Source organism: Sinohyriopsis cumingii, chromosome 6, assembly GCF_028554795.1.
Source record: "Sinohyriopsis cumingii isolate HCF-2022 chromosome 6, ASM2855479v2, whole genome shotgun sequence".
Lineage (NCBI taxonomy): Eukaryota > Metazoa > Mollusca > Bivalvia > Unionida > Unionidae > Sinohyriopsis > Sinohyriopsis cumingii.
In genome coordinates this window covers 133,301,334-133,327,971 of record NC_142966.1, presented here as the reverse complement: position 1 = coordinate 133,327,971, position 26,638 = coordinate 133,301,334, and the positions used below count along the sequence as shown (strand labels likewise).

Below are 26,638 nucleotides of genomic sequence, written 5' to 3'. Positions count from 1 at the left end.
TAAGAACATAAATACAAAGGGTTTTTATCAGAACTTTCCTATTGTGCACAAAGTCCATGTTCCTAGATAGATCGTCAATCATTCATTTGTACAGAAATCAGAGATATTTTGGGGACATAATAAAGGCCGTAACCACTCTGATCCTCCCCTCGCTGGTTAATGCTTACGAGCTAGCTAGCTAGCTAGATAGATAGATAAAATGTTTCAGTGTTGATTTTTTAATCAATTAGTTATAAAACGATAGCAAAACAACGAAGATTTGTTTCATGTCTAAGAAAGGATAACTGATGTACATTGTACAGAGCTAAGAAACAGCCGATCTTTACTACTGCGGAATTTCCTGTCTTTTATGATTTGTATCGCTATTTGTAGAAACCTGTACATGTTAGGCTTTTCACATTGTGATCAAACCCTTGAAATAAATTGCGATTCTTCTTTTGATGATTCGTTATAAAGCAGAACCAAAGCCAAATTTGAGTAGTGAATGGGTACCACTAGTTCAGGAAAAAGTAGTTCCCCTCTATTTTCTTTGCTGTCTTGCCAGGTATATAGCGCTGTATCTCTCAAATGCATTCCCAAACAAAATCCGGGCCATTTTCACACCATGATTCCTCAATATTTTAACAAAATCCTGATATTTACGTAGTTCGGTGCCGTTCACTGGTTCATATACATGATCTAAATCTCTCGGCAGATAAGACTCTTTGATAATTCTTGATGGTGCCGAATCACCATGTTTCGTTTTCCCATCGGTACTTCTCATTTGATGAGAATTCTGGGACATTTCGATAGTTATCTGTTTGCTCCTGTTTTTGTGCGCCGAAGCAGTGTCATTGTTCTGGTCCCATGGAACACTAGTCTGTGTGAAGGAAGTTTTGACTAGCTGTATATCATACCCCGTACCAGTGCCTCGCGACAGATTTATTGCAGAATTTGTATTGCCAGCTTTGGAGGAGACAAATATGGTTGATGGTTTGGCAAGGGTTAACGGAGAAGAAGTAGCAGGCACTGTATATTCCGTGGTCAGCTGATGCTTGTTTTCATCTTTTTTACCTCTTGGTTTGTCCTTTAACTTCATTCCTGATGCCTGCGAGCTGTAAGCGACATCATCTTGTTTCGATTTGGTTTGTGTGAATCGCTCTTGATATTTTGTTTCGTGTCCCTCACCCCATGCAGTTCTGGGAATTTGTTTCACTAACCTAACAGTCTCTTTTCTTTTCTCTAAGATAGGCTGTGCCACGCCCTTTGCAAGCACCGGCCCGTCTTCACGCAGGAGTAGGGGAGGCCAGACAGTGAAGTCAACCTTTGTTCCAGACCTTGAGTAAGGCTTGTACAACATTATGTTAAAATCTTCGGAACGCTTTGGCATGTGTCCCAGCACAACTGGAAAATCTTGTATCGCCATCAGCCAACAAATCTGGAAGCACTCTTTGAGATAATTTTTCATATCTTTATCCACTTTCAGGTATAACTGCGCAGACACAACCCTTCTTTTCACGTATGATTCACAATCCTGTAATATATATCACATAAGCATAAAGATCTAATGTACATATTGCTATTCCTTCGATATAATTATGACTAATTTATTTGGCGACAAATTGAAGTACTCATTAATATTTCCCTGGAGGAAACGATCGTTTTTAGAAACGTTATGTTTTTCATTTCTGCTTATTCATTTCTAGATCAAATGAGGTTAACAGGATAAACCAGGACACATAACGGATACATGTATGCTCATACCTGAAAAAGGAGATCAGTCCTTGAAATATCCACCTGTTTTCTTGCCTTCTGCAGATGAAGTTTCATATCATTTCCAACCTAAAGACGCAAAAGTATATTCTCTAAATTATATCCCTATTTAACAGTAAAAAATACATTTTGACATTGGAAGATAATGTAAACTTTAACGTAATAATAAATGTAAAAATAATAATGTAAAAATGCTAAATTTTAGCAATCATTTCTGAGTTTGACAACAATTTATATTGTTCTACGATCTTTACATCACTTCATATTGGAAGTTTACTCCTGTTGTAAACAAGGACACTAATGTATACTTTTCTATAATATTGAGATTTGAACTGGGTACACGTTTTCGTTAAAGCTACGTTATTTGTGATCATTGTGAAATAATTTAGTTGATGTAAATCTCCTAGTGCTTTAGTTAAACTGAGGCAGAGTGTGCAATGAAGGTGCGATATATCCACAAAACTTCGTACTTGCACAGATAAACTTCCTGTGACAGCTCTTACAAGTTCATTCATCTGCATTTCTGCTCTCATTTTTGCAAAATTGTAACATTCCTGCAAAACAAAACTTGATAAAGCCCAAGTTATTGTTTGCTGCAATATTATAACAGTATGAAAGGTATGGATTTAAAAAGAATATTTAAATACAATGAGCTCATAACCCGAGCATAGGAATAAATGTTCTGACATATACTTGCAAAGATCGTGGTAACATCCATGCAGAAACGAGTAAGGTCTTTTCGTCGTTAAACATGAAAAAAAAACCTGTCACAACATACCTAATAATGAATCCATATAAGTACATATCCTCTTCTTATATGTATGTGTCTGTGAATGTTTGAAATATTATCAAAGCTGCACATGTCTTCTAGTTGGACAGTAGGTGATATTGAGAGTGTTGGACTTTTAAAATGGTATTATTAAAAAGCGCGAGAATAATACTACTGTGTTATGGATTTTAATTTGATAAACTTACAATCAACATTTTCATTTGATAAACTGTACTTACAATCAACATTTTAATTTGATAAACTGTACTTACAATCAACAAGTTTAATAATATCTGAATGGCTATCTCATCCTTTTCACCATGTGTCTCAGTGAGCACTTCAAATGCGATTGGCCATTGATTGTCATAGACCTCTGAGTATCTTTCTCCTAATTTGTTTGGTCGATTCTGGTAACTGAGCTCAGCAATGTTTGGGTTGCTCTCTGTCACCTGGTCACTCATTTGTTTACTTAATCTGGAATAACAAAGTATAATCCATTTCTTAAAACGTGTCAGAAAATTACAATTGTGCTTAAAATGTGTACTTACCTTTTTTAAATATATTTTACTTTTATTTTTATCTATTGTAATTAATAAGTATCAACGTCTTTTTCTCTGTGCACACATAAATCTAGTTATCTATCTATTTGTTTTCCTCATCCATGCATGCATGCATACATACATACATACATACATACATACATACATACATACATACATACATATACATACATACGTGCGTGCGTGCGTCCGTCCGTCCGTCCGTCCGTGCGTACGTACGTACCTACATACATACAAAGATACAACTTAAATTTCTCATAGAGAGCAACTGATATGATTACTGATCGTTTCCTTTGTTAAATTAGCTCCCATGAACTTCAAGCAATACTTCATAATACAAACTCCAATGTACAATGCGCTATCAGATGGAAGGAACCGAAGTGATCCCTCGTCCCTCAAACCCCACCCCAAAGACACCCCTAATAAAACAACTATCCTTTTTAATAAATGTGATTTTAAATTGTGACTAAACCCGGATCAGAACAGAGATATCCAGAAGTGGAAAGCAATTCTCTTTTATGAAGAAATAACTTTCCATCACATTAAGGACATCATAAATAGGACATTAAATGTAATAATTCTTACAAATTAATGCTTTATTATGCTTAAGAAGATAAATAAATAATTACACAGATTAAATTCTCTGCATAAAATAATAGCATCTCCTAATTATGACAACGTTTCAGGAACATATATCATTCAGGATCTTTAGAAGCATATTTTAATTACGAAAATCTACATTAACCTTGTTAATGCATTTGATTTTTCCTCTAATGCTTTTCGTTTCTCGTCTTCGAGGTGTCTATTTTTCTCTTTCAGTCTTTGGGTTTCGTTTTCTAGTCTTTCGACAGCACTAAACTTCTCTTCCAGCATTTTATTAAGGTCTTTTATGGTCCTCTCTCCGAAAACACTGCCATATTCCTTTCTGAATTTCAGCTCCTCTTCCAACTGTTTTCTGACTATCTCTAACTCTTTCTTATGAGTGTCAACAATGCGGTTTGGCTCTGTAGTAAAATCATCCTTAATATTTTGACTGGCTGTTTTATCAGTCTACAAAGAAAAATGAAGAATTAAATTTACCGTATGTCCTAAATAGGCTTACAGCAGAACTCCTGAGCACGGTCTTCCATAAAATTGATTTCTGACTATTCCTGGTTAGTGTTTCTCTCGTCCAAAAATAAGATTTAAAAAAGTAAAATAAAATAAAATAAATTGAAACTAGAACTGTGTCTTCGTAAGACACATATATCGGCTTCACTGATGTGACATCCTCATCGAAGACTGATCCTCATGGAAAAGGTTGCTAAATTTAAAATTTTCTCCAGGGGCAAATGCCACTGGATATCTGCATTTGTTTCCTTCATGTACGAGTATATACATGATTATCGGATGGTGATCTAAATTGTTTCCCAACCCCAACTATTATTCGGAAGCTAAGTTCCTGGGTGTAAGACTCCAGAGGTAGAGGTGGACCACGGGGTCATTGTCATTTGCATGCATAGACACATTTGTACATGCATAACCAGTTTAATTTATATGCTGTTGTTGTTGTTGTTGTGGGGTTTAACGCCATTTTTCAGCACACGATAGGCTATGTATGGCGGCCAGTATTAATGGTGGAGGAAGAACCCGGGAAAACCCCAGGAAGAACCACCGACCCACGAGAAGCTACTGGCAAGCTTTCTCACATACCCACATTGCCCGAATCCGAGACTCGAACCCACGTAGACAGAGGTGAGATGGCAGTGATCCGTAACGAAGAGCGCTTTAGACCACTCGGCCACTCGGGGCCCTAATTTATATGCAAATAGGCTAGGGATCTCAGCAGTTCGCGTGTCACAACTACTTCGGGCTTAGTTCCAGAGGGCAGGAAAAGATCCCCAGGCGTAACCAAGGCGTCCCAACTTGAAATTCGTTTACACTTTGGCTACTGATGACACCTGTCGATTTTCAGATCTTCGAAACAACCAAGCCCACAGTAATTTGAAATGTGTGTAAAATCATCCTTACCCAAGTTGCAAGGAAAGAGATCAAATTTCCATACATGTAGGTACAACTTACATCCACAGGGCTATCTATGAAGCAATTTGAATGTGTAGGAAGAGTTTAAATACATTGAACACGTACGACCATACGCTGGAAGAATATACATTGATGCTTATGTACAGACTGTCCAAGACCTGACAAAGAAACGCTGTGTCAGTTGTTTAAACAATATTAAACAGACTCGTCGACAAACACAGCTCATTACTATAAGCATTTTCTCTTACCACAGGTGTCATATTGCTTTCCATCACTGTTTTCCATCGCTGTTCATTTTATTCTTGCTTGCTTTCATTCTTCCATCTCAATGCTTACATATTCTAAATAATGTAAGTATATCCGTCCATTTCAATGCGATGAGAGTCGCTTGACTCACAGTAAGCTATCTTGTATTATCGATCGAAATAGACTCGTACCTTTCCGATGCGAGGACAGTAAGTTTGACGTTGAAAGCGAATTGATGAAAATCCTAGTGATACGTGGTCTTGCTGAACCTGTCTCACTGCAACGAGGGTCTGTTAAATAAAATCCACGAGTTGTGGCATAAATGATGGCAGAAAGTATGTCTAGGTACGTTTTGGGAGATCGAGAACAATTTTGTAGTTTTGCTTGTACATAATTTGACTGAAACGCTATCTATTGATAGCAGCCATCGAGAAACCATATTGCTGAGATATATTGGATCGCCGCGAGAGTCTGGTTTAATGAGACTGGTAAGATTTTGGGGAACAAACATCCAGTTAGATGTGCGAAGAACTGATTGTATAAAATGACAAATATTGAAAATAATACTTGACGATTTTTCAATCATTCAAGAAATGTTTGCACCTTAAATTTGAAGATATCATTTATTTTCAGTAGGACAAACTCTGAAATACACTCAGAAGTAATCTCAGCGATACTTCCGAAATTCGTAAGCTTTGGTACCCGAACATCCGGTTAGATACATGAACAGACTGGTTTAAAATTATATGTATTGAGAAAACAATCCTCGATGGTGTTGCAACAATTAATGAAGTACTTTAAGTTTTAATTTTTTATGTTATTTCTGAAACTTTGTCACACACATTTGAAGCAATCGTTCGAATTCCTACGTTGCTGTTAGCTATTATAGTACAAGTCACAAGGGTCACGTAGGCACTGAACACCGATTTTTTCAGTAATGTGTGTAATTTTCTAGAGTTTGATTCTACATACCTTTAAGTTGCTGGTATTCACTTCCTTTGGATTCGTATACATTCATATTCCTTTGGAAGGTCATTATTTAGAGGCCCCGAGAGGTGCATGTGGCAAAATCAATGTTAAAGTACGTAAACATTTTTAGACAAAATGAACCTAAAGGTGTGATCCAGTACAATCCAGATTGAATGTCGCGCGCTGTGATGTCACAATGAAAGTTACTCATATTGATAAACAAATTTGTACTACTCTCGATTGTTACGATTCCACTCGACGCGCTCTTATTTTGACCCAATCTTAGTACATGGTCACCATTTTAAAAGACCGTAGAAATCGATAATTTTCATCGGGAAGTTTCTTGATGACAGTTAAAGTGCAAATCATTAAAAAATTAGAATGGAATAGACCTTGGTTAAAGAAACGTAGTGTTAGATTTAAAAAAAAAACAACCCAATTTATATTTAATTTAAAATGAGTAAATGCGCATGCATGTCCCATGTGACTTGTATTATTTACGTCATCTAGTCACTGTAACGTTAGAAGACTTATTATAGCGTGATAATAAACACGGGCTTGAGGGCATTTCAAAAGGTTTATCATTTACATAAGAAAGAGACGAGGACACTCTAAATGATTATGCGACGTCATTAGCCTCGATCACTCGACCCTGCTTCTCGACAGAAAGCCAGTGCATGGCATGTATAATATTAAACAAAGACGCTGGAAAAGAAAGATGTCCCAAGATTTGGGGCTTTCTACGGCTCTGTAACCATTGACAAAGGCATACATAATTAATAATCAATGTTAAAGTATGCAAAATTACACCCTTAAAATAAAAAGAAAGTGAAATTTATATAAGTCAGGAAGAATGTTGTAAGATCAATTACATGTAAGTAGTAAATGGGGGCACCCTAGCGTCAAGGGGAATTAGCATTACAAGACCTCTTGGGCAACTCTAGCGTCAAGGGAAAATTAACATGGAGAAAAATCGTGGGTCAGATTAGCGTCTAGGGAAATTAACATGGAGAAAAATCGTGGGACAATCTAGCGTCAAGGGGAATTTAACATGGGAATAAATCGTGGGACTGTCTAGCGTCAAGGGGAATTGAACATGGAGAAAAATCGTGGGACTGTCTAGCGTCAAGTGGAATATAACATATGGAAATTGAACATGGTGGGTCTGTATAGCGTCAAGGGGAATTGAACATGGTGGGATTGTCTAGGGACAATGATGGTAGAGGGTCAAACACAACAGAGACAGAAACATACATACACTAGTACAAGCGTGAGATTTATATATAAAGCATTACCAAGACCTGAAATCTTGCTGGGGTGTTCAAAAATTTGCATAATTGTAATGATGCTATAAATAGCTATAATCAAGGAAATGCTCAACGACAAAATGGATGTGACTAAAAGTAACCCTAAAATGACGAAATTGTCCCAGAATTTAAAGGAAAATAAACATATCCCCGAAAATTAAGTTACAATGGTTTAGACTAAAATGGATAAAATTAATAACTACTTACAATATCAACTTCTGTGACGATCGTGGATAAATACGTATGTATCTATAATCAGCTGAATTTCCTATGAAATCCCACTATCTATTTATAGCTCCAACTTGTGGGTTTTTCCTTTGGAAAATCCCACTATCTTTTTATAGCCTCAGCTTGAGTGACGTTCCTGTTTATGAATTCTAGTATATATGTATAGCTACAAAATGTGGAAATCCCCAAGTCGATATTTATAGTCTCAAAATTTCCAGAGTCAGTGACGTCACTGTACTGAACACTAGGGGATAAATGGCAACAGTGTTGCAAGTGGCTGACCTGAATACGCGCTACTGTAGGTAGGTAGGTAGAGTGTATCTGATAGGGATAAAGTGAGTTTTATAGGGACAAACAGAGACCAATACACACACACACACACACACACACACACACACAACATACGCGCGCAGACACTCTCTCTCTCTCTCTCACACACACACACACACACACACACACACACACACAGAGGGAAGAGGAAAAAACAAACCCCAAAATATACTATCCACACTCGGGAGGAAGAAAAAAAAACAACCAAATATACGATCTACACAACGTACGCGAACAAACACACACACACACACACACACACACACACACAACATACGCGCGCAGACTCACACACACACACACACACACAGAGGGAAGAGGAAAAACAAACCCCAAATATACTATCCACAATCGGGAGGAAGAAAAAAAACAAACAACCAAATATACGATCTACACAACGTACGCGAACACACACACACACACACACACACACACACACACAACATACGCGCGCAGACTCACACACACACACACAGAGGGAAGAGGAAAAAACAAACCCCAAATATACTATCCACACTCGGGAGGAAGAAAAAAAAAACAACCAAATATACGATCTACACAACGTACGCGAACACACACACACACACACACACACACACACACACACACACACACGCAGAGGGAAGAGGAAAAAACAAACCCCAAATATACTATCAACACAGAAGGGAGATAATACAAACCCCAAATAAACTATCCACACAAACGTACGCGAACGCATACAAACCCCAAATATACTATCAACACAGAAGGGAGATAATACAAACCCCAAATAAACTATCCACACAAACGTACGCGAACGCATACAAACCCAAAATATACTATCCACACAACGTCGCTAACGCATACAAACTCCAAATATGCTATCCACATTCGGGAGGAAGAAGAAAAAACAACCAAATATACGATCTACACAACGTACGCGAACACACACACACACACACACACACACACACAGAGGGAAGAGGAAAAAACAAACCCCAAATATACTATCAACACAGAAGGGAGATAATACAAACCCCAAATAAACTATCCACACAAACGTACGCGAACGCATACAAACCCCAAATACACTATCAACACAGAAGGGAGATAATACAAACCCCAAATAAACTATCCACACAAACGTACGCGAACGCATACAAACCCCAAATATACTATCCACACAACGTCGCTAACGCATACAAACCGCAAATATACTATCCACACTCGGGAGGAAGAAGAAGAAAAACAACCAAATATGCGATCTACACAACGTACGCGAACACACACACACACACACACACACACACACACACACACACACACACACACGCACACCACAGAGTGAAGAAGAAGAAAACCATTATACACTATCCACACGCAGTGAAGAAATAACCCTTTATATATACTATCAACAGAGAGTGAAGAAAATAACCCATTATATTCCATCAACACAGAGTGAAGAAGAAAAAGTTTTTTGAAAGCACCTAAGCCCTCACCTGCAATGACCAACTCTGCCAAACACCTACACCCCACCCACCCCCACTCCCAACACTACAAAACCCATTTAACCCGTTATTTTATGGCATCAGTGTGTGATTTAGGAAACATCAAGACACAAAATGATGGACGAATAGACTGACTATTGTTTACGGACTTGCATGCCTAAAGAGCGTGCGTGAAGGAAAACATCCTTCCATTTCAATTCTAACTAAAACATGATCCAGAGGGATAGAGAGAGGTGAAAGAGCACAATTTCATAAAGTGTGAGTAAAAACAAAACACGCCATCCTTATTATACAATGTCAAGACCAAGAGACACTTACGTTTTCTTTCTGGTCTATTCTCTTTTAGAAGGTAGTATGAAATTTCACATCAGGGCCAACGCATCGGCTCACATTGTCAATTTTTCCATTTCCATGTTTTTACTGGCACAAGTTCTTCATCATCTTCAATTTCTTCTTCTTCTGAATCCCTCTTCTCTGTTTCGTCTTGTTTTTGTTTCTTCTCTTTTCTCGTAGGGCACTCTGAATTCCAGTGTCCTTTCTCCTGACAACGATATTAGGTATCTTGACTTTTGTCTCTCTTTCTTAGACGAAGCAGGTATTCTGGAGACAAATACCCATTTACCGTTGCAGATATAGCAAACTTCATTAGCACTTACACACTTTCGTATGACTCTCATCAAATCAACGACCAAAAGAGTAAGTTTTGTTGCCACTTTCGCATGTGAATTATGCTTTCGTATGACTTTTAGCAAATATTTGACCAGCAGGTCGATCTGTGCTGACTCTTCCATCTTCTTGATCGTTTGAGAGCGGAATGAATACTCTGACGCTAAGACACTCTCCTTATATACATGGACCTGCTGCGTATGAAACCTAGTCAAATGTAATTTTGCAATAAGATGAAACGATTTCATTGAGGAAGTAAAAAGCAATGATGTACCGTATCGCCTCACACAAAACCTGAAGTTTTAGTTCAAATCCGTGTCAGCGATTTCGAAGACGACATAACTGAGCTTTAATCAATGCTCTCCAATTATGACACAAAACCACGAGTCCTGATTCACGCCAAAAGAAATTTCGTTCGGTCCATAAAAAATAGTATCACATCTGAGAAACGCAAAAACGAACTTCCAGAAAACTGAGAAAGACGGCTTACACCTACAACGTAAATGTGTGAGTTCAAGTAGTGCGTAAAACTTAGTCAAATTAGATTTTTATAGTCAAGACGAAACGATCTCTTTTCGAACAAGAAAGCAGACACCAAGCGACAATGGCGATCCGTGTCACACAACACTTTTCAAAATGTATATTATCAGAGGTTTGTTCTAGCGATCTGCACGGTTAAATTAAATGTTGATGTATTTTGCAATAAGACGGACACAATTTCCATGGGATCGCCCATGGTACGATTGTTCGTGCATTAGTTTAATTTTTAAAAATATTTTTTTATATAAATCGCCTATAGGATAGACCCAGTAAAGCATGGCCATTCTCGTCACTGTCTGAATAGCTACTTAAGTCAATTCGAAGCGAACGCGGTAAGAAAATAAGTATAGCCAATGAAATGGCTTACAACGGGTGATGCATTGTTTTGTTCTAGGGCTGTGTGGCATAATAATCCCTATGTTCTTGCGTTGTTACCATTACAGTGCAGACAGACTGAAATGTGAACTTACAAGCCCTCTTTGTGTGTGTTGTACCATTTCCTCTTACCACATCAAAATACTGAGCGTCACAGTATTGGTTCGCGTTTTCAAGCTGACCATTTTTTTATATCTCACTTAAACATTTCGACATAAACACTCACATCGGTAGAGTCAGAACAGACGTGTTACAGTATTGAGGGGCATGTTATCTTTTCTTTTTCAAACTAATAAATTTGGGGTTTGTATGAAGTAAAGAACCGAAAGTACAGTGAAACTCAAGGATGATGACCCAATCTGTCTGTCTATTGATGCGTGTATTTACTTAAGAAGAAATATGACCTCTAAAACACAAAGAGATACGGCAAGCATGATTAGATTAAACACAACGATGTTTTCCTTCACGCCCGTGTAATTTAGAGTTTCAATCGTCTTTGAAGACAAACTTGGTCTCCTTTTGTAGGGCTTGAAATAATAAAAAAACTGAAAAATCTTAAGCACTTTGCTATAGATAATTTCATCAACAGACCAAACAACATAAATACCGTTACAACAATAGAAAGCCTTAAATCTTCTATCAAAAAGAAATGCATGAAAAAAATTAAAGATTAACGATAACTAACCAATGAAACCGAATTTAACAAAGGCAATAACATGTGAAGAAATGCCTCTCACTTTGGAAAGGTAGGAGAATGTACTCTGTCATGCACCGTCAACTTGAAAAAAATTATAAACAGAGAGAAACCTGAATTCAAAATTCAGTTGTTTCTTTTTCTTCAAAATTATTTCGTTTCTTTTTTCTTTTTTTCTTTTTTTGGAACAAATCTAAGCACTAATATAGAGTGGAAAAGGGAAAATGCACATACAAGCTTTGATATTTCTGAAAAAAGGAGGGGATATTCCTAACGTTCATAACCACCTATATATGTTTGGACTTGTCTGTGACTTATCCACAAAACAAGATATACATATTTCTGGTCAAGCTGCAAGTGTGTGCGTGTTTTTGAAAATGGTAAAAATTGGATATACAATTTTCTCGTGACACTTATAAAGTGAAGAGTCTGTGCAAGTGTCAAAAGCCAAAGTCATATAAGTTTTGTATTTTGTACGGCTTGTAAAGATTTCTACTTTAGAAAATGTGAAGTATCACAAGTTATTATCACAAACAGAAGTGGAACATAGGGGCTTGCAAGAAAGAAAATAACCCAGACAGTTGGTGTCATCAAGAGTGCTAGAGACGGTACCCAAACTTGCTTGTCTGCTTACTTGAATTAAAGTGATTTTCGCTCTAATGGAGCATGTATCACTGGTTTAATAACGCACCGCGTGATTTTTAATTACTCCTGGGGAAGGAAAGAGAGCCTCATCCCCCAGGCTTTTATGTACTCACAGACTATTTTTAAATTTAGCCACTCAGGTGTAGGACTAACTAGTCCTTAACAACCTGACTGAAAGACTTTAAACATGAGTGGGAATTGTCTCACCACACACTCATTTTTCTGTCCGAGCGTGGTAAAGGAGGAAAAAGGTGCTCAGCAAGACAGCCATGGATGTTAAGTACTCACCAAAACGCTAGCCCGTACTTATTTCAAATCAAGTCCCGTTTTTGCTAATGGACAATAAAAGGTACCAATAATGTGTTAACCACCTGTGCAATTAGTTCAAATCTAACGAGTCTGTTAAATTTCCTACTTCCTAACATATCTGTCTAATATTAGTACTTAGTGTACATAAAAATAGCCATACTGATCTTATTTTAAATTATTATGTCTAAGCGACATATACCAGTTTGGTCACTGTTAGGTTTAAAAAATTAAGTTTGTTGTGGTGTTCCAATGGGTCAAGTTTGTTTCGAGAATAGTTTAGTCAAGGAGGGATACCAAGCCAAATATGGTTCCCTATTTAATAAAAAGCAATCTTTTGGAGCCCTAAAAAACAGTCTGTTTTTTCTGTTAGAAGGTAACACGTCTCTCTTTTGCTTTCACGTTCTTTCCCGCACTCCTAGTCTCATGATTCTTGATATCAGGAAATGCGTAGCCATGATGGGCGGTAATGTAAGCAGCGGTTTCTACCAGTTGACTGAGGGGGTATCCAGTGTAGGCTTGTCTGTAGAATTGGGGAAGAACTCTGACCCCTAATCCCCATTGAGAAGGTCTTGGTTTAAAGGTGTCTAGAGATTTGTAGGCAACGTATTGTATGGCTGTAATAAACTGCCCTGCTATGTTGACGTCATACAATGCTTGATCTAGCCCCATTTCGGTGTACTTCTCAACGAGGGTCAGCGTCCCCCTCCTCCTCAACCGCCTCAATTTCCTCTTCTGGTTCTGATACTAATTCTTCAGTTGAGGTAGATAGTTTCAAATCCGCTGCTATGGTGTCTGTCGCTGTTATTGTTGTTGTGGTTGTTCTTTCAGCTGAGATTGCCTGTAGTATCGGAGTGAGAAAAGAACGTAGTGCCTCCGATAATTACATTTGAGTTTGCCATACCGTTTGTGTAACATAATTGGACCTTTGTTTTGCCACCACTCTTTCCGGGACGGGTTGTTTGTTAGGTATAGTCGGCTGTTGACTAGCTGTTATTTGTGTTCTCGAGGTGGGTGGAGTGCTAACTGGCTAGGTCTGCATTTCTTGCTCCCGCTGCTGTTGCGTATATTTCTTCCCTCCACACCGAGTTCTGGACCTAATTCTTTAAATTTCGTTGTACCCGAACTTACATTATCCATATTATCACCAACAAAAGAAAACAAAACGCACAGACCTAAAAGAAACACTCATTCACTTTTTACAGAACATTACTATTTTTAAAATTTTGATAAGCGACGGAAACGAACAACAGACTCTTCACTTTATAAGTGTCACGAGAAAATTGTATATCCAATTTTTACCATTTTCAAAAACACGCACACACTTGCAGCTTGACCAGAAATATGTATATCTTGTTTTGTGGATAAGTCACAGACAAGTCCAAACATATATAGGTGGTTATGAACGTTAGGAATATCCCCTCCTTTTTTCAGAAATATCAAAGCTTGTATGTGCATTTTCCCTTTTCCACTCTATATTAGTGCTTAGATTTGTTCCAAAAAAAAAAAAAAAGAAAAAAGAAACGAAATAATTTTGAAGAAAAAGAAACAACTGAATTTTGAATTCAGGTTTCTCTCTGTTTATAATTTTTTTCAAGTTGACGGTGCATGACAGAGTACATTCTCCTACCTTTCCAAAGTGAGAGGCATTTCTTCACATGTTATTGCCTTTGTTAAATTCGGTTTCATTGGTTAGTTATCGTTAATCTTTAATTTTTTTCATGCATTTCTTTTTGATAGAAGATTTAAGGCTTTCTATTGTTGTAACGGTATTTATGTTGTTTGGTCTGTTGATGAAATTATCTATAGCAAAGTGCTTAAGATTTTTCAGTTTTTTTATTATTTCAAGCCCTACAAAAGGAGACCAAGTTTGTCTTCAAAGACGATTGAAACTCTAAATTACACGGGCGTGAAGGAAAACATCGTTGTGTTTAATCTAATCATGCTTGCCGTATCTCTTTGTGTTTTAGAGGTCATATTTCTTCTTAAGTAAATACACGCATCAATAGACAGACAGATTGGGTCATCATCCTTGAGTTTCACTGTACTTTCGGTTCTTTACTTCATACAAACCCCAAATTTATTAGTTTGAAAAAGAAAAGATAACATGCCCCTCAATACTGTAACACGTCTGTTCTGACTCTACCGATGTGAGTGTTTATGTCGAAATGTTTAAGTGAGATATAAAAAAATGGTCAGCTTGAAAACGCGAACCAATACTGTGACGCTCAGTATTTTGATGTGGTAAGAGGAAATGGTACAACACACACAAAGAGGGCTTGTAAGTTCACATTTCAGTCTGTCTGCACTGTAATGGTAACAACGCAAGAACATAGGGATTATTATGCCACACAGCCCTAGAACAAAACAATGCATCACCCGTTGTAAGCCATTTCATTGGCTATACTTATTTTCTTACCGCGTTCGCTTCGAATTGACTTAAGTAGCTATTCAGACAGTGACGAGAATGGCCATGCTTTACTGGGTCTATCCTATAGGCGATTTATATAAAAAAATATTTTTAAAAATTAAACTAATGCACGAACAATCGTACCATGGGCGATCCCATGGAAATTGTGTCCGTCTTATTGCAAAATACATCAACATTTAATTTAACCGTGCAGATCGCTAGAACAAACCTCTGATAATATACATTTTGAAAAGTGTTGTGTGACACGGATCGCCATTGTCGCTTGGTGTCTGCTTTCTTGTTCGAAAAGAGATCGTTTCGTCTTGACTATAAAAATCTAATTTGACTAAGTTTTACGCACTACTTGAACTCACACATTTACGTTGTAGGTGTAAGCCGTCTTTCTCAGTTTTCTGGAAGTTCGTTTTTGCGTTTCTCAGATGTGATACTATTTTTTATGGACCGAACGAAATTTCTTTTGGCGTGAATCAGGACTCGTGGTTTTGTGTCATAATTGGAGAGCATTGATTAAAGCTCAGTTATGTCGTCTTCGAAATCGCTGACACGGATTTGAACTAAAACTTCAGGTTTTGTGTGAGGCGATACGGTACATCATTGCTTTTTACTTCCTCAATGAAATCGTTTCATCTTATTGCAAAATTACATTTGACTAGGTTTCATACGCAGCAGGTCCATGTATATAAGGAGAGTGTCTTAGCGTCAGAGTATTCATTCCGCTCTCAAACGATCAAGAAGATGGAAGAGTCAGCACAGATCGACCTGCTGGTCAAATATTTGCTAAAAGTCATACGAAAGCATAATTCACATGCGAAAGTGGCAACAAAACTTACTCTTTTGGTCGTTGATTTGATGAGAGTCATACGAAAGTGTGTAAGTGCTAATGAAGTTTGCTATATCTGCAACGGTAAATGGGTATTTGTCTCCAGAATACCTGCTTCGTCTAAGAAAGAGAGACAAAAGTCAAGATACCTAATATCGTTGTCAGGAGAAAGGACACTGGAATTCAGAGTGCCCTACGAGAAAAGAGAAGAAACAAAAACAAGACGAAACAGAGAAGAGGGATTCAGAAGAAGAAGAAATTGAAGATGATGAAGAACTTGTGCCAGTAAAAACATGGAAATGGAAAAATTGACAATGTGAGCCGATGCGTTGGCCCTGATGTGAAATTTCATACTACCTTCTAAAAGAGAATAGACCAGAAAGAAAACGTAAGTGTCTCTTGGTCTTGACATTGTATAATAAGGATGGCGTGTTTTGTTTTTACTCACACTTTATGAAATTGTGCTCTTTCACCTCTCTCTATCCCTCTGGATCATGTTTTAGTTAGAATTGAAATGGAAGGATGTTTTCCTTCACGCACGCTCTTTAGGCATGCAAGTCCGTAAACAATAGTCAGTCTATTCGTCCATCATTTTGTGTCTTGATGTTTCCTAAATCACACACTGATGCCATAAAATAACGGGTTAAATGGGTTTTGTAGTGTTGGGAGTGGGGGTGGGTGGGGTGTAGGTGTTTGGCAGAGTTGGTCATTGCAGGTGAGGGCTTAGGTGCTTTCAAAAAACTTTTTCTTCTTCACTCTGTGTTGATGGAATATAATGGGTTATTTTCTTCACTCTCTGTTGATAGTATATATAAAGGGTTATTTCTTCACTGCGTGTGGATAGTGTATAATGGTTTTCTTCTTCTTCCCTCTGTGGTGTGCGTGTGTGTGTGTGTGTGTGTATGTGTGTGTGTGTGTGTGTTCGCGTACGTTGTGTAGATCGCATATTTGGTTGTTTTTCTTCTTCTTCCTCCCGAGTGTGGATAGTATATTTGCGGTTTGTATGCGTTAGCGACGTTGTGTGGATAGTATATTTGGGGTTTGTATGCGTTCGCGTACGTTTGTGTGGATAGTTTATTTGGGGTTTGTATTATCTCCCTTCTGTGTTGATAGTGTATTTGGGGTTTGTATGCGTTCGCGTACGTTTGTGTGGATAGCTTATTTGGGGATTGTATTATCTCCCTTCTGTGTTGATAGTGTATTTGGGGTTTGTATGCGTTCGAGTACGCTTGTGTGGATAGTTTATTTGGGGTTTGTATTATCTCCCTTCTGTGTTGATAGTATATTTGGGGTTTGTTTTTTCCTCTTCCCTCTGTGTGTGTGTGTGTGTGTGTGTTCGCGTACGTTGTGTAGATCGTATATTTGGTTGTTTTTTCTTCTTCCTCCCGAGTGTGGATAGCATATTTGGAGTTTGTATGCGTTAGCGACGTTGTGTGGATAGTATATTTTGGGTTTGTATGCGTTCGCGTACGTTTGTGTGGATAGTTTATTTGGGGTTTGTATTATCTCCTTCTGTGTTGATAGTATATTTGGGGTTTGTATGCGTTCGCGTACGTTTGTGTGGATAGTTTATTTGGGGTTTGTATTATCTCCCTTCTGTGTTGATAGTATATTTCGGGTTTGTATGCGTTCGCGTACGTTTGTGTGGATAGTTTATTTGGGGTTTGTATTATCTCCCTTCTGTGTTGATAGTATATTTGGGGTTTGTTTTTTCCTCTTCCCTCTGTGTGTGTGTGTGTGTGTGTGTGTATGTGTGTGTGTGTTCGCGTATGTTGTGCGTGTGTGTGTGTGTGTGTGTGTGTTTGTTCGCGTACGTTGTGTAGATCGTATATTTGGTTGTTTATTTTTCTTCCTCCCGATTGTGGATAGTATATTTGGGGTTTGTTTTTTCCTCTTCCCTCTGTGTGTGTGTGTGTGTGTGTTTGAGTCTGCGCGCGTATGTTGTGTGTGTGTGTGTTTGTTCGCGTACGTTGTGTAGATCGTATATTTGGTTGTTTTTTTTCTTCCTCCCGAGTGTGGATAGTATATTTTGGGGTTTGTTTTTTCCTCTTCCCTCTGTGTGTGTGTGTGTGTGTGTGTGTGTGTGTGAGTCTGCGCGCGTATGTTGTGTGTGTGTGTGTGTGTGTGTGTATTGGTCTCTGTTTGTCCCTATAAAACTCACTTTATCCCTATCAGATACACTCTACCTACCTACCTACAGTAGCGCGTATTCAGGTCAGCCACTTGCAACACTGTTGCCATTTATCCCCTAGTGTTCAGTACAGTGACGTCACTGACGCTGGAAATTTTGAGACTATAAATATCGACTTGGGGATTTCCACATTTTGTAGCTATACATATATACTAGAATTCATAAACAGGAACGTCACTCAAGCTGAGGCTATAAAAAGATAGTGGGATTTTCCAAAGGAAAAACCCACAAGTTGGAGCTATAAATAGATAGTGGGATTTCATAGGAATTTCAGCTGATTATAGATACATACGTATTTATCCACGATCGTCACAGAAGTTGATATTGTAAGTAGTTACTAATTTTATCCATTTTAGTCTAAACCATTGTAACTTAATTTTCGGGGATATGTTTATTTTCCTTTAAATTCTGGGACAATTTCGTCATTTTAGGGTTACTTTTAGTCACATCCATTTTGTCGTTGAACATTTCCTTGATTATAGCTATTTATAGCATCATTACAATTATGCAAATTTTTGAACACCCCAGCAAGATTTCAGGTCTTGGTAATGCTTTATATATAAATCTCACGCTTGTACTAGTGTATGTATGTTTCTGTCTCTGATGTGTTTGACCCTCTACCATCATTGTCCCTAGACAATCCCACCATGTTCAATTCCCCTTGACGCTATACAGACCCACCATGTTCAATTTCCATATGTTAAATTCCCCTTGACGCTAGACAGTCCCACGATTTTTCTCCATGTTCAATTCCCCTTGACGCTAGACAGTCCCACGATTTATTCCCATGTTAAATTCCCCTTGACGCTAGATTGTCCCACGATTTTTCTCCATGTTAATTTCCCTTGACGCTAATCTGACCCACGATTTTTCTCCATGTTAATTTTCCCTTGACGCTAGAGTTGCCCAAGGGGTCTTGTAATGCTAATTCCCCATGACGCTAGGGTGCCCCCATTTACTACTCATGTATATTAGTGTAACGTAATTATGACGTCATATATTTGATAATCTCAACACTTTCACAAGGGATGGGATCAAAATTTATCCGCTTGATGTAAGCATTCTGAAATGGTCCTATATTTGATATTTGTATCACACATTCTCCATAATGATATATGCATATACTATATGCAGATACGGTCTGGGCAGGCCGAGACTAAGTCGGAGGATACTCATCTCTTTCCGATGCAAGTAGAATTAATTGACTCTCTAGCCTGAGTCATCCGGCCCGCTTCGGCTTTCATAGTCATACAATGGATGGCAAACCAGGACATAGGTAACGAAACACAAAACAACTATAACAACATCAATAGCAACAAATTTTGGGAGCTAGGCTGTATTATTAACTAAGACTAACTAAAGTTAATCATGAACTCAAAGAACTCCTATTTACGCTTTTTAGCTGAAGAAAAGTCAAATGTATATCAGTCAGAAAGAAAGCAGTAAGAACAGTTTAGTTCTGTACAAATCAAACGCCTCTTTTACGTCATGCACATTATGACGTTATATATCTTGATGATATCAAGACTTGCTCAAGGCATGATTTAAAAATGTATCCACTTGATGCGAACAACCACAAGGGAACGTATCTTTTGTACTTTTCGCCAGACTGATATCTGCAGATTCATTAGGTAGACGCGGTCTGGACAGGCCTAAGCTAGTTTTTCTGTGGAAAAAGTCTTGGAGGTAAATCGTAGCAATACTTTCCAATTGGCAAGGCTTTGGCTGACGAACATAAAACTAAATGTAAGACTTATAAAATGATAAATGCTGAAAATAACAACAATGTTTCAATTATCAATACGAGACCCGCACTTTTTAATTTTTAATGTTATTTCTACAATGTGCCACCCAGTTGTTGTGACGTAAATGAATACATTTTTACTTAATAACAACCATGCGACACGGGAAGATCAAAAGTGGCACAATTTATATCCAATGTCCTTTTATTACATGACCCTCTGTGATCAAAGTGCACAAAGTTTCTCTGATTTCCGTCAGATGATTATCTTTTCACAATAATTTCAGATAAATATTAAATTGCTGCACAGTAACATCCTCAAACCAGCAGCGATTGTAGTTAGTGTTTCTCAAACAAGACGTTTGTACTTCTTGACACCAGTTCAGATTATGCAGTCAGTTTCAGGTCGAATTGTCATTGTCATTTTCTTTTTTAAAATCATCTTCTCGATATTATTTATCAAAGGAAAATCAAGGTTGGTTCTGAATCGATGACTATGTCATTATTTTTATTGTCTCTTTTAATTGTAACATCAATGGTGGACTATTTTTTGCTTAATCACATTTGAATCGTTGATCAAGATTTCATTAGGACACAACTTGTACACAGTATAGTATATTAATGTTACTTTGACGATATTCACAATACATCAAGTTAAACTCAACCTATATTATTCATTTAGGAATGTGTGAAAAATATCCTTCATCATACATAGGTGTTGGATACGAATATTCCAAAGTCGTGTATTTTCGCACATCAATAATTCTCGCGGAACAAATTACCGTTCGCAGTCAATGTCGTGTTTTGGCGAACAAAGGTTGTAGGAATGACGTAATCGTAAGAATGATGTGGCAATTATAAGACAATCAATATTAAAATTTTCAGTACAATTTATAAAAAAAAAATACACAGTATGATCGTGCTCTCATTTCACTTGCTGCATACATATAAATTGAAAATTTTCACAAACCAAGCGCAGATCCAGGAAGCACGTACCTTTATTACATGTACAGTAATATGTTAAGAAACTTTTGCTTTACACTCTGGATCTAATATTCATGCTATTTGCTTTTCTCACCTGCTTTGATATAATAAAAAGTAAATGCTTAACCACTTTGTCGCATCCTCGTGAATTGTGTCTCTAAGTGAAAGTGTGTGTGTGTGTGTGTGTGTGTGTGTGTGTGTGAGAGAGAGAGAGAGAGAGAGAGAGCTGCTTGTTGGATGAAATAAATAAAACCCACATATACAGACGATGTAGATAGATAACATACGCTGATGTTTCTATTTAATATGCGTTCACAAGTAATCACGAAATTACAAATTGTAGATGAGATAGAGAGACAGAGAGATATTGCGTCTTGAATGAAATAAAAAAAAGTCACACACACATACGATATATGCACTGTAGATGATGGATAAGATGTGTGCATGTGACAACTTTTGCCATTATGATTTTTCGAAACATTTTTAATAAATCGCCTTAGCGCGCTTGGTTGCTGTAAATCTTTGGGTGTTTCTACAGGACATGAACAGCGACTGGTAAGATATTCATTGTGTTCACCATTTTTCAAGTCTGTAAATGGAATAACTTTTAAGACGCATCACAAAGCGAGCATGTTCATACACAAATACGAAGAAAGCTGGAAACAATTATTTTTTGATATTTAGAAAAGGAACACGTAACAATAGTTGAGAAGGTTGGGAGTTGAGAAACAAATCTTATGGCACACTTTGGATCAGAATATTATACAAAAGTATTCATCTTTGCTGCATCATATTTTTATACATAATTTAAAGACCAATAATACATCTATTTTGTGATATTATCCATTATTATCACCCATTATTTTTAATAAATGAGATGGCAATTTATTTTTATATATTTGATTTTAACCGTGTATTTCATTTGAAGGAAATTCTTGATATAACAAATGTTTCTCCCCCTCTATTTCTCACTCAATCACACGAACAGCACGTGTGCAAAATTTCAAGCTCGATTATCGGCACAATGTATATGTATGGGAAAGAAGTAATAACAATATCGGAATCGGCATTTTAGTATATTTTAATTCTTTTATTACTTCAGGTGAATGTTATGACACGTAATAGGGGAATTACCTTCATTAAGTGTGATCAATCGTACATAAGGTTGTTTCTTGGTGAATAATTTCTTTATTAAGTAAAAACAAATGATGCGGGAATTATAAGATCATCCGATAATTAAGACTATAAATACTGATTCCTTGAGTTGACGGCTGCAGTTTTAGTGATCCTCTCGCAAAGGCATAAAATGGGGGTTAGCTGATTAGCGTTAATTTCGAGCCTTGCAGCACCCGGGCGACTAGTTGTACGCAGTGTTTGTTTTTTCTTTCTGGAACTAGAACATGGTTGATGATCGAACTATCTCAAAGACATATATGAACAACTATCACAGTCACGGCATCGTGTTTACTGGCTATGTCAACTTTAATTTATTAATAATTAGTTCAAAGTTCCATTTGACAAAACATACACAATTAAAAAGTTAAATACTCATATCTATACTATAAATATATACGAGGACTGCAAAACGTCATGTTTAAGGGGCACTATCTTCAACCGCTGGACCATTAGCTAAAGTACACAAACCCTTTTACTTTAGCACAGCAAAAGAGCAAATCTGGATTTCCTTGCACTGCATCACTTGTTGGCATATTTCCAATTTTGTGTGCTTTTTTCACAAGTTCCTTGCAGAGGGTGTGAACAGAGTATAACCGATGGGAGGGTGGAGAGGAAGCGTTGTCGTCCGCTGAGCCTTCCACTTCCCTTTGTCACCCCATTCAACGAGCAAAAGATGTTCGCGTTGCCAATGCGCCCGCTTCCACTGCTGAACTCGCAGCGAAAAAAAAATTTACGGGCATGCCTAAAAAACCGCCTATCTCAAATAACCGGCTGAAGGTTTTTTGCCCGGAACTCTAGAGACGCTTTACTGGCACAAGCCAAGCGACAGCTATAACATATTTAATCTGTTGTTTTGGAGACTAAATTGATTTAGATCAGCACATCAACTTCGAGCTACCACACAACGATATAATAGGTATATAGTATGGCGTTGAAAAGCTAACTTATAAAGTATTAAGACAGTGCCATGGTTTAGGCCGCAAAACAGTCTAACAAGCCTATGGGCAAAGATACAAATCATTGGGTTACAACGACTTTAAATAATCTGTAAATCTGGCCGCCAAAAACGACCAAGAGGCCATTGTGTGTCTTTGCCTTGAATGAAAAGCCGACGAATTTAATTCATCTTTGGTAGAGGCCGCCGAAATAGGTCTCAGAGTTAATGTAGATTTATACATTGACTGAGGCGTTGACACGGCAGTCGTCGGCAACAACATGTCTGTTGTGAAGCTGTTCAGTGAGCAGGACCTTAAGTTGATAATACGCGAAGCCACCTATCTTTTGCGTGAGACTGTCTTACGGATTCGCAAGGATATGGGTACTACTGACTAGCCATGAGTGAGACCTCAAAAGATGGTCATCAAGCCATAGTGAGGATATGTAAGGATAGGGGGGTACAAATTACTGTGGTTAGGTCATGGACAGGGCCGCCAAAACGGACACATATCCGTTGTACGAGTTTACCAAGATCATGGTGCTAACCATTCTTGTTAAACGGCTGTGACTAAACGAGTTCAAAGCAAGGAAACAAAGAAACAAAGAAATAGCCCTTGCTTTTAATTTAGTTTGTTAGCTGGCGAATATGGCGACGGTGGTGCAGTTGCAGAAGTGCATGGTGAAGAGAAACAATGCAAGTGCTGGAATGAATCTCCATCGAGTATTTTCATGACAACAACTCCACGAGCTATAAGCTTCATATTTGTCACTGCGTCTATAGTCGTTCTATCGAGTGCCTAGTGCATGTTAGGCAGCACTGTGTTGTTCGTGGCTGATTTTCTAGTTATCTAGGATAATCGCGAACTCCTCAGCATAGATGATTTTGTCGTATAATGCTTCATGTATGTGATTTGTGATCGTATTGAGCTTTGCATCTTAATGTGTTTCGAGGTCAGCAGCAGGATAAGAAAACCCCGACTCCCGAAAGCGGATCACCACAGCTTGAGCAGACATCCTGGCTGATAGAAACTAGCTGGAAGATACCGATTTCATCTGTTTCATGATCTGAAGATGCAGCGCTAAAACTAAGGCCTAGTCGTAGAAGGCAGAAATCTGATCGAAGCGGATGACGATGCGTTGCTCAAAGAGATATAAGACTGCATTGTAGATATAGAGTTGGAACGCGAGTATCAACAAAGATCGCCGACGATATAGGAGGGATACCTCAAAAGGCTGCACATGTAAAGTGATTTCAGCAACGCAAGATGATGCATAGAAAAGCACCTAGAGCAGCTGGCAGGGATGATGAAAGTGCATGCAAAAAATGTTTTGGCAGCACTACTGGGTATTATTGTTGTCATTGTGTTATTTCTGTCTGTTGACGCAGCTTGCCATCGCGATTGTAAACCTGATCTGTGCTGCTCTCTGCGCTCACATGAACACGGGCAGACAGTAACGCTGTTTCTATTAATGCTATCGCTTTTTGTTTTCCAAAGTGCACCTACTGATGAAAAATAGGTAACACATTATGTTAGACATATGACAGAGATACTTATCATGCAAATAAGCTTTTGAATCTGACTTAGGAGAACGGAATAAAATATTTGCAAGTTTGTATTTTCTAAGTACTAACGTTACCTTGAATTATTATTATTTGTAAACTTGCAAAACAAAACCAGCTATGAAGTGTTTGGGCCATCAATCATTTAACATAAAATATTTTACAGTTCTATATGTTTTTTTTTTCTTCTAAATTGTCGAATTATATTAGGGATTCATTGTAAAGGTTGGGTTCTTTTGAAAGCCATGTTTGATACAAGTTCAGGGAAACATATATTTTCAAAATAAAAGAACTCATTTAACATCAGTTTGGAAGCCTTTTCCCAGTGGGTACGGTTCCAGATTCTCTTATTAATATAATCGATGAACGTGAATAATAAATCCCATGTTGATAACGTGCCATTCCAGAAGAAGTTTCAACAAGCGAACCGTAGTAAATATAGTCTAGAACAAAGTATTTTGCATATATCTTGGCATTTATGAACAAGTTGGCAGAAATGAACAGCTAATCGGTTTATACTAATTACAACATGATTTGTTTTGGTTATCCAATTTCGACAAATAACAAAAATTAAAATATAATGAATGCAGGTTTAGGCAAATATATAAATAGCCAAAAATCTTGCTAAATTTTAATAATAAAATCCAAAAGCCACCAATATCACCTTTGGCAAAATGACATCGCAGCTTCCGTTTCAAATATTATACTTTGTAAAAGACAAAACATCAACAACACAAAAACATACATTAAATAATAATACATATGTACATTGAAGTATTATTTTATTGTTTTATAGTTACTTGGCTAGCTAGCTATATACCTGAAAAAACTGTGTCTTCAGTTTATCGATGTCGATGCTTTGAATATCTCCAAGGGCCCTTAGAAATTCTTTCATGTTTGATGCGGCATTTTCTGCAGCCTGGAAACCTTTAATGCTATCCATGAGAGTTCTTGACCGCGAGCTTTGTTTGGGTTCCATGGAAGTATTGTTTTCCTTATGAATCCTCTGATTTGCTTTTGCTAAACCAGACCTGAATTGTAAAAGTATTGTACAATAGCTTTTATGGCAGTAGTTTTTATGGCGCATCCATTATTAATTCTAGTTCATTATGACCTCGCTAAAGAGGCACAGGGATACTGCGATACAGTCCGTCCTACTGTTATTACGCGCATGCGTATATACGGTCGTACATTTGTAATATTCCTAAATTCCTCAACACTTTGAAAGCAAAACGCCTACAACTTGGTTAAATGATAATCACATCAGTATAGATTGTGCCAACACTTTTGAAATTTTATCACGACCCTGAAAATGGAGCTAGAATGTTAGGTTGATTTCACATAAATTTCAAAATAATTCCTGAGTTGTATGTCTTCGCTGAAGTTGCATATATGATGCCAGACTGGGACTCATGGATAATACCCAAAGTTATATCCATATCCCAAGAACATAGCTCTTCGATCGTAACATGGACACTATTCAGTTCATCACAATGTAATCATACAAGACATTAAATAACACATTTCTACATGCAGCTGACTTCGATTTTCAAGGACATTCCCTATTTCAAGAGACTTAGGTATTGGTTCAGCCCTCCTCACCCCCCCCCCCCCCCCCAGCATGCATGCACTTACTAGGCATCAAAAGAACAAATGCATCCATACAACTAAAATTAGCTACTGGATCCACCCTTACCAGAAAGAACTTAGCTCCATGGTCATAACTCTAAGACTATAAGATATCCACCCTATAATTTTGATGGGCTTGAAAAGTCTAATACACATACCAAGCACATATATATCCCTGGCGTAGTCTTGACCACCAGGCTCAAACGTCGAGTTTTAAGTCATAACGGGTAAGCGCGGAGATACATGTTGTATAAACACATATAGCCAAGTTAC

The 26,638-nt window shown here is 37.7% G+C and overlaps 1 protein-coding gene across 5 annotated transcripts in view; it reads right to left on the bottom strand.

The window, feature by feature from the left end:
* Positions 1–202: 202 nt before the first annotated feature.
* Positions 203–26,638, bottom strand: part of LOC149798018 (uncharacterized) — a 34,799-nt gene continuing 8,363 nt past the window's right edge. For 4 of the 5 annotated variants that reach the window (XM_089963083.1, XM_089963087.1, XM_089963084.1 and 1 more), the window contains exons 2-7: positions 25,557–25,767; positions 3,827–4,131; positions 2,794–2,995; positions 2,223–2,306; positions 1,744–1,821; positions 203–1,513 (exon numbers count right to left, since the gene is read on the bottom strand). In XM_089963083.1, coding sequence (XP_089819209.1) covers positions 521–1,513; positions 1,744–1,821; positions 2,223–2,306; positions 2,794–2,995; positions 3,827–4,131; positions 25,557–25,767 — 1,873 coding nt within the window. In that variant the 3' untranslated portion in view covers positions 203–520. The remainder of the gene's footprint in view (positions 1,514–1,743; positions 1,822–2,222; positions 2,307–2,793; positions 2,996–3,826; positions 4,132–25,556; positions 25,768–26,638) is intronic. The other variant, XM_089963086.1, reaches the window with a different exon arrangement.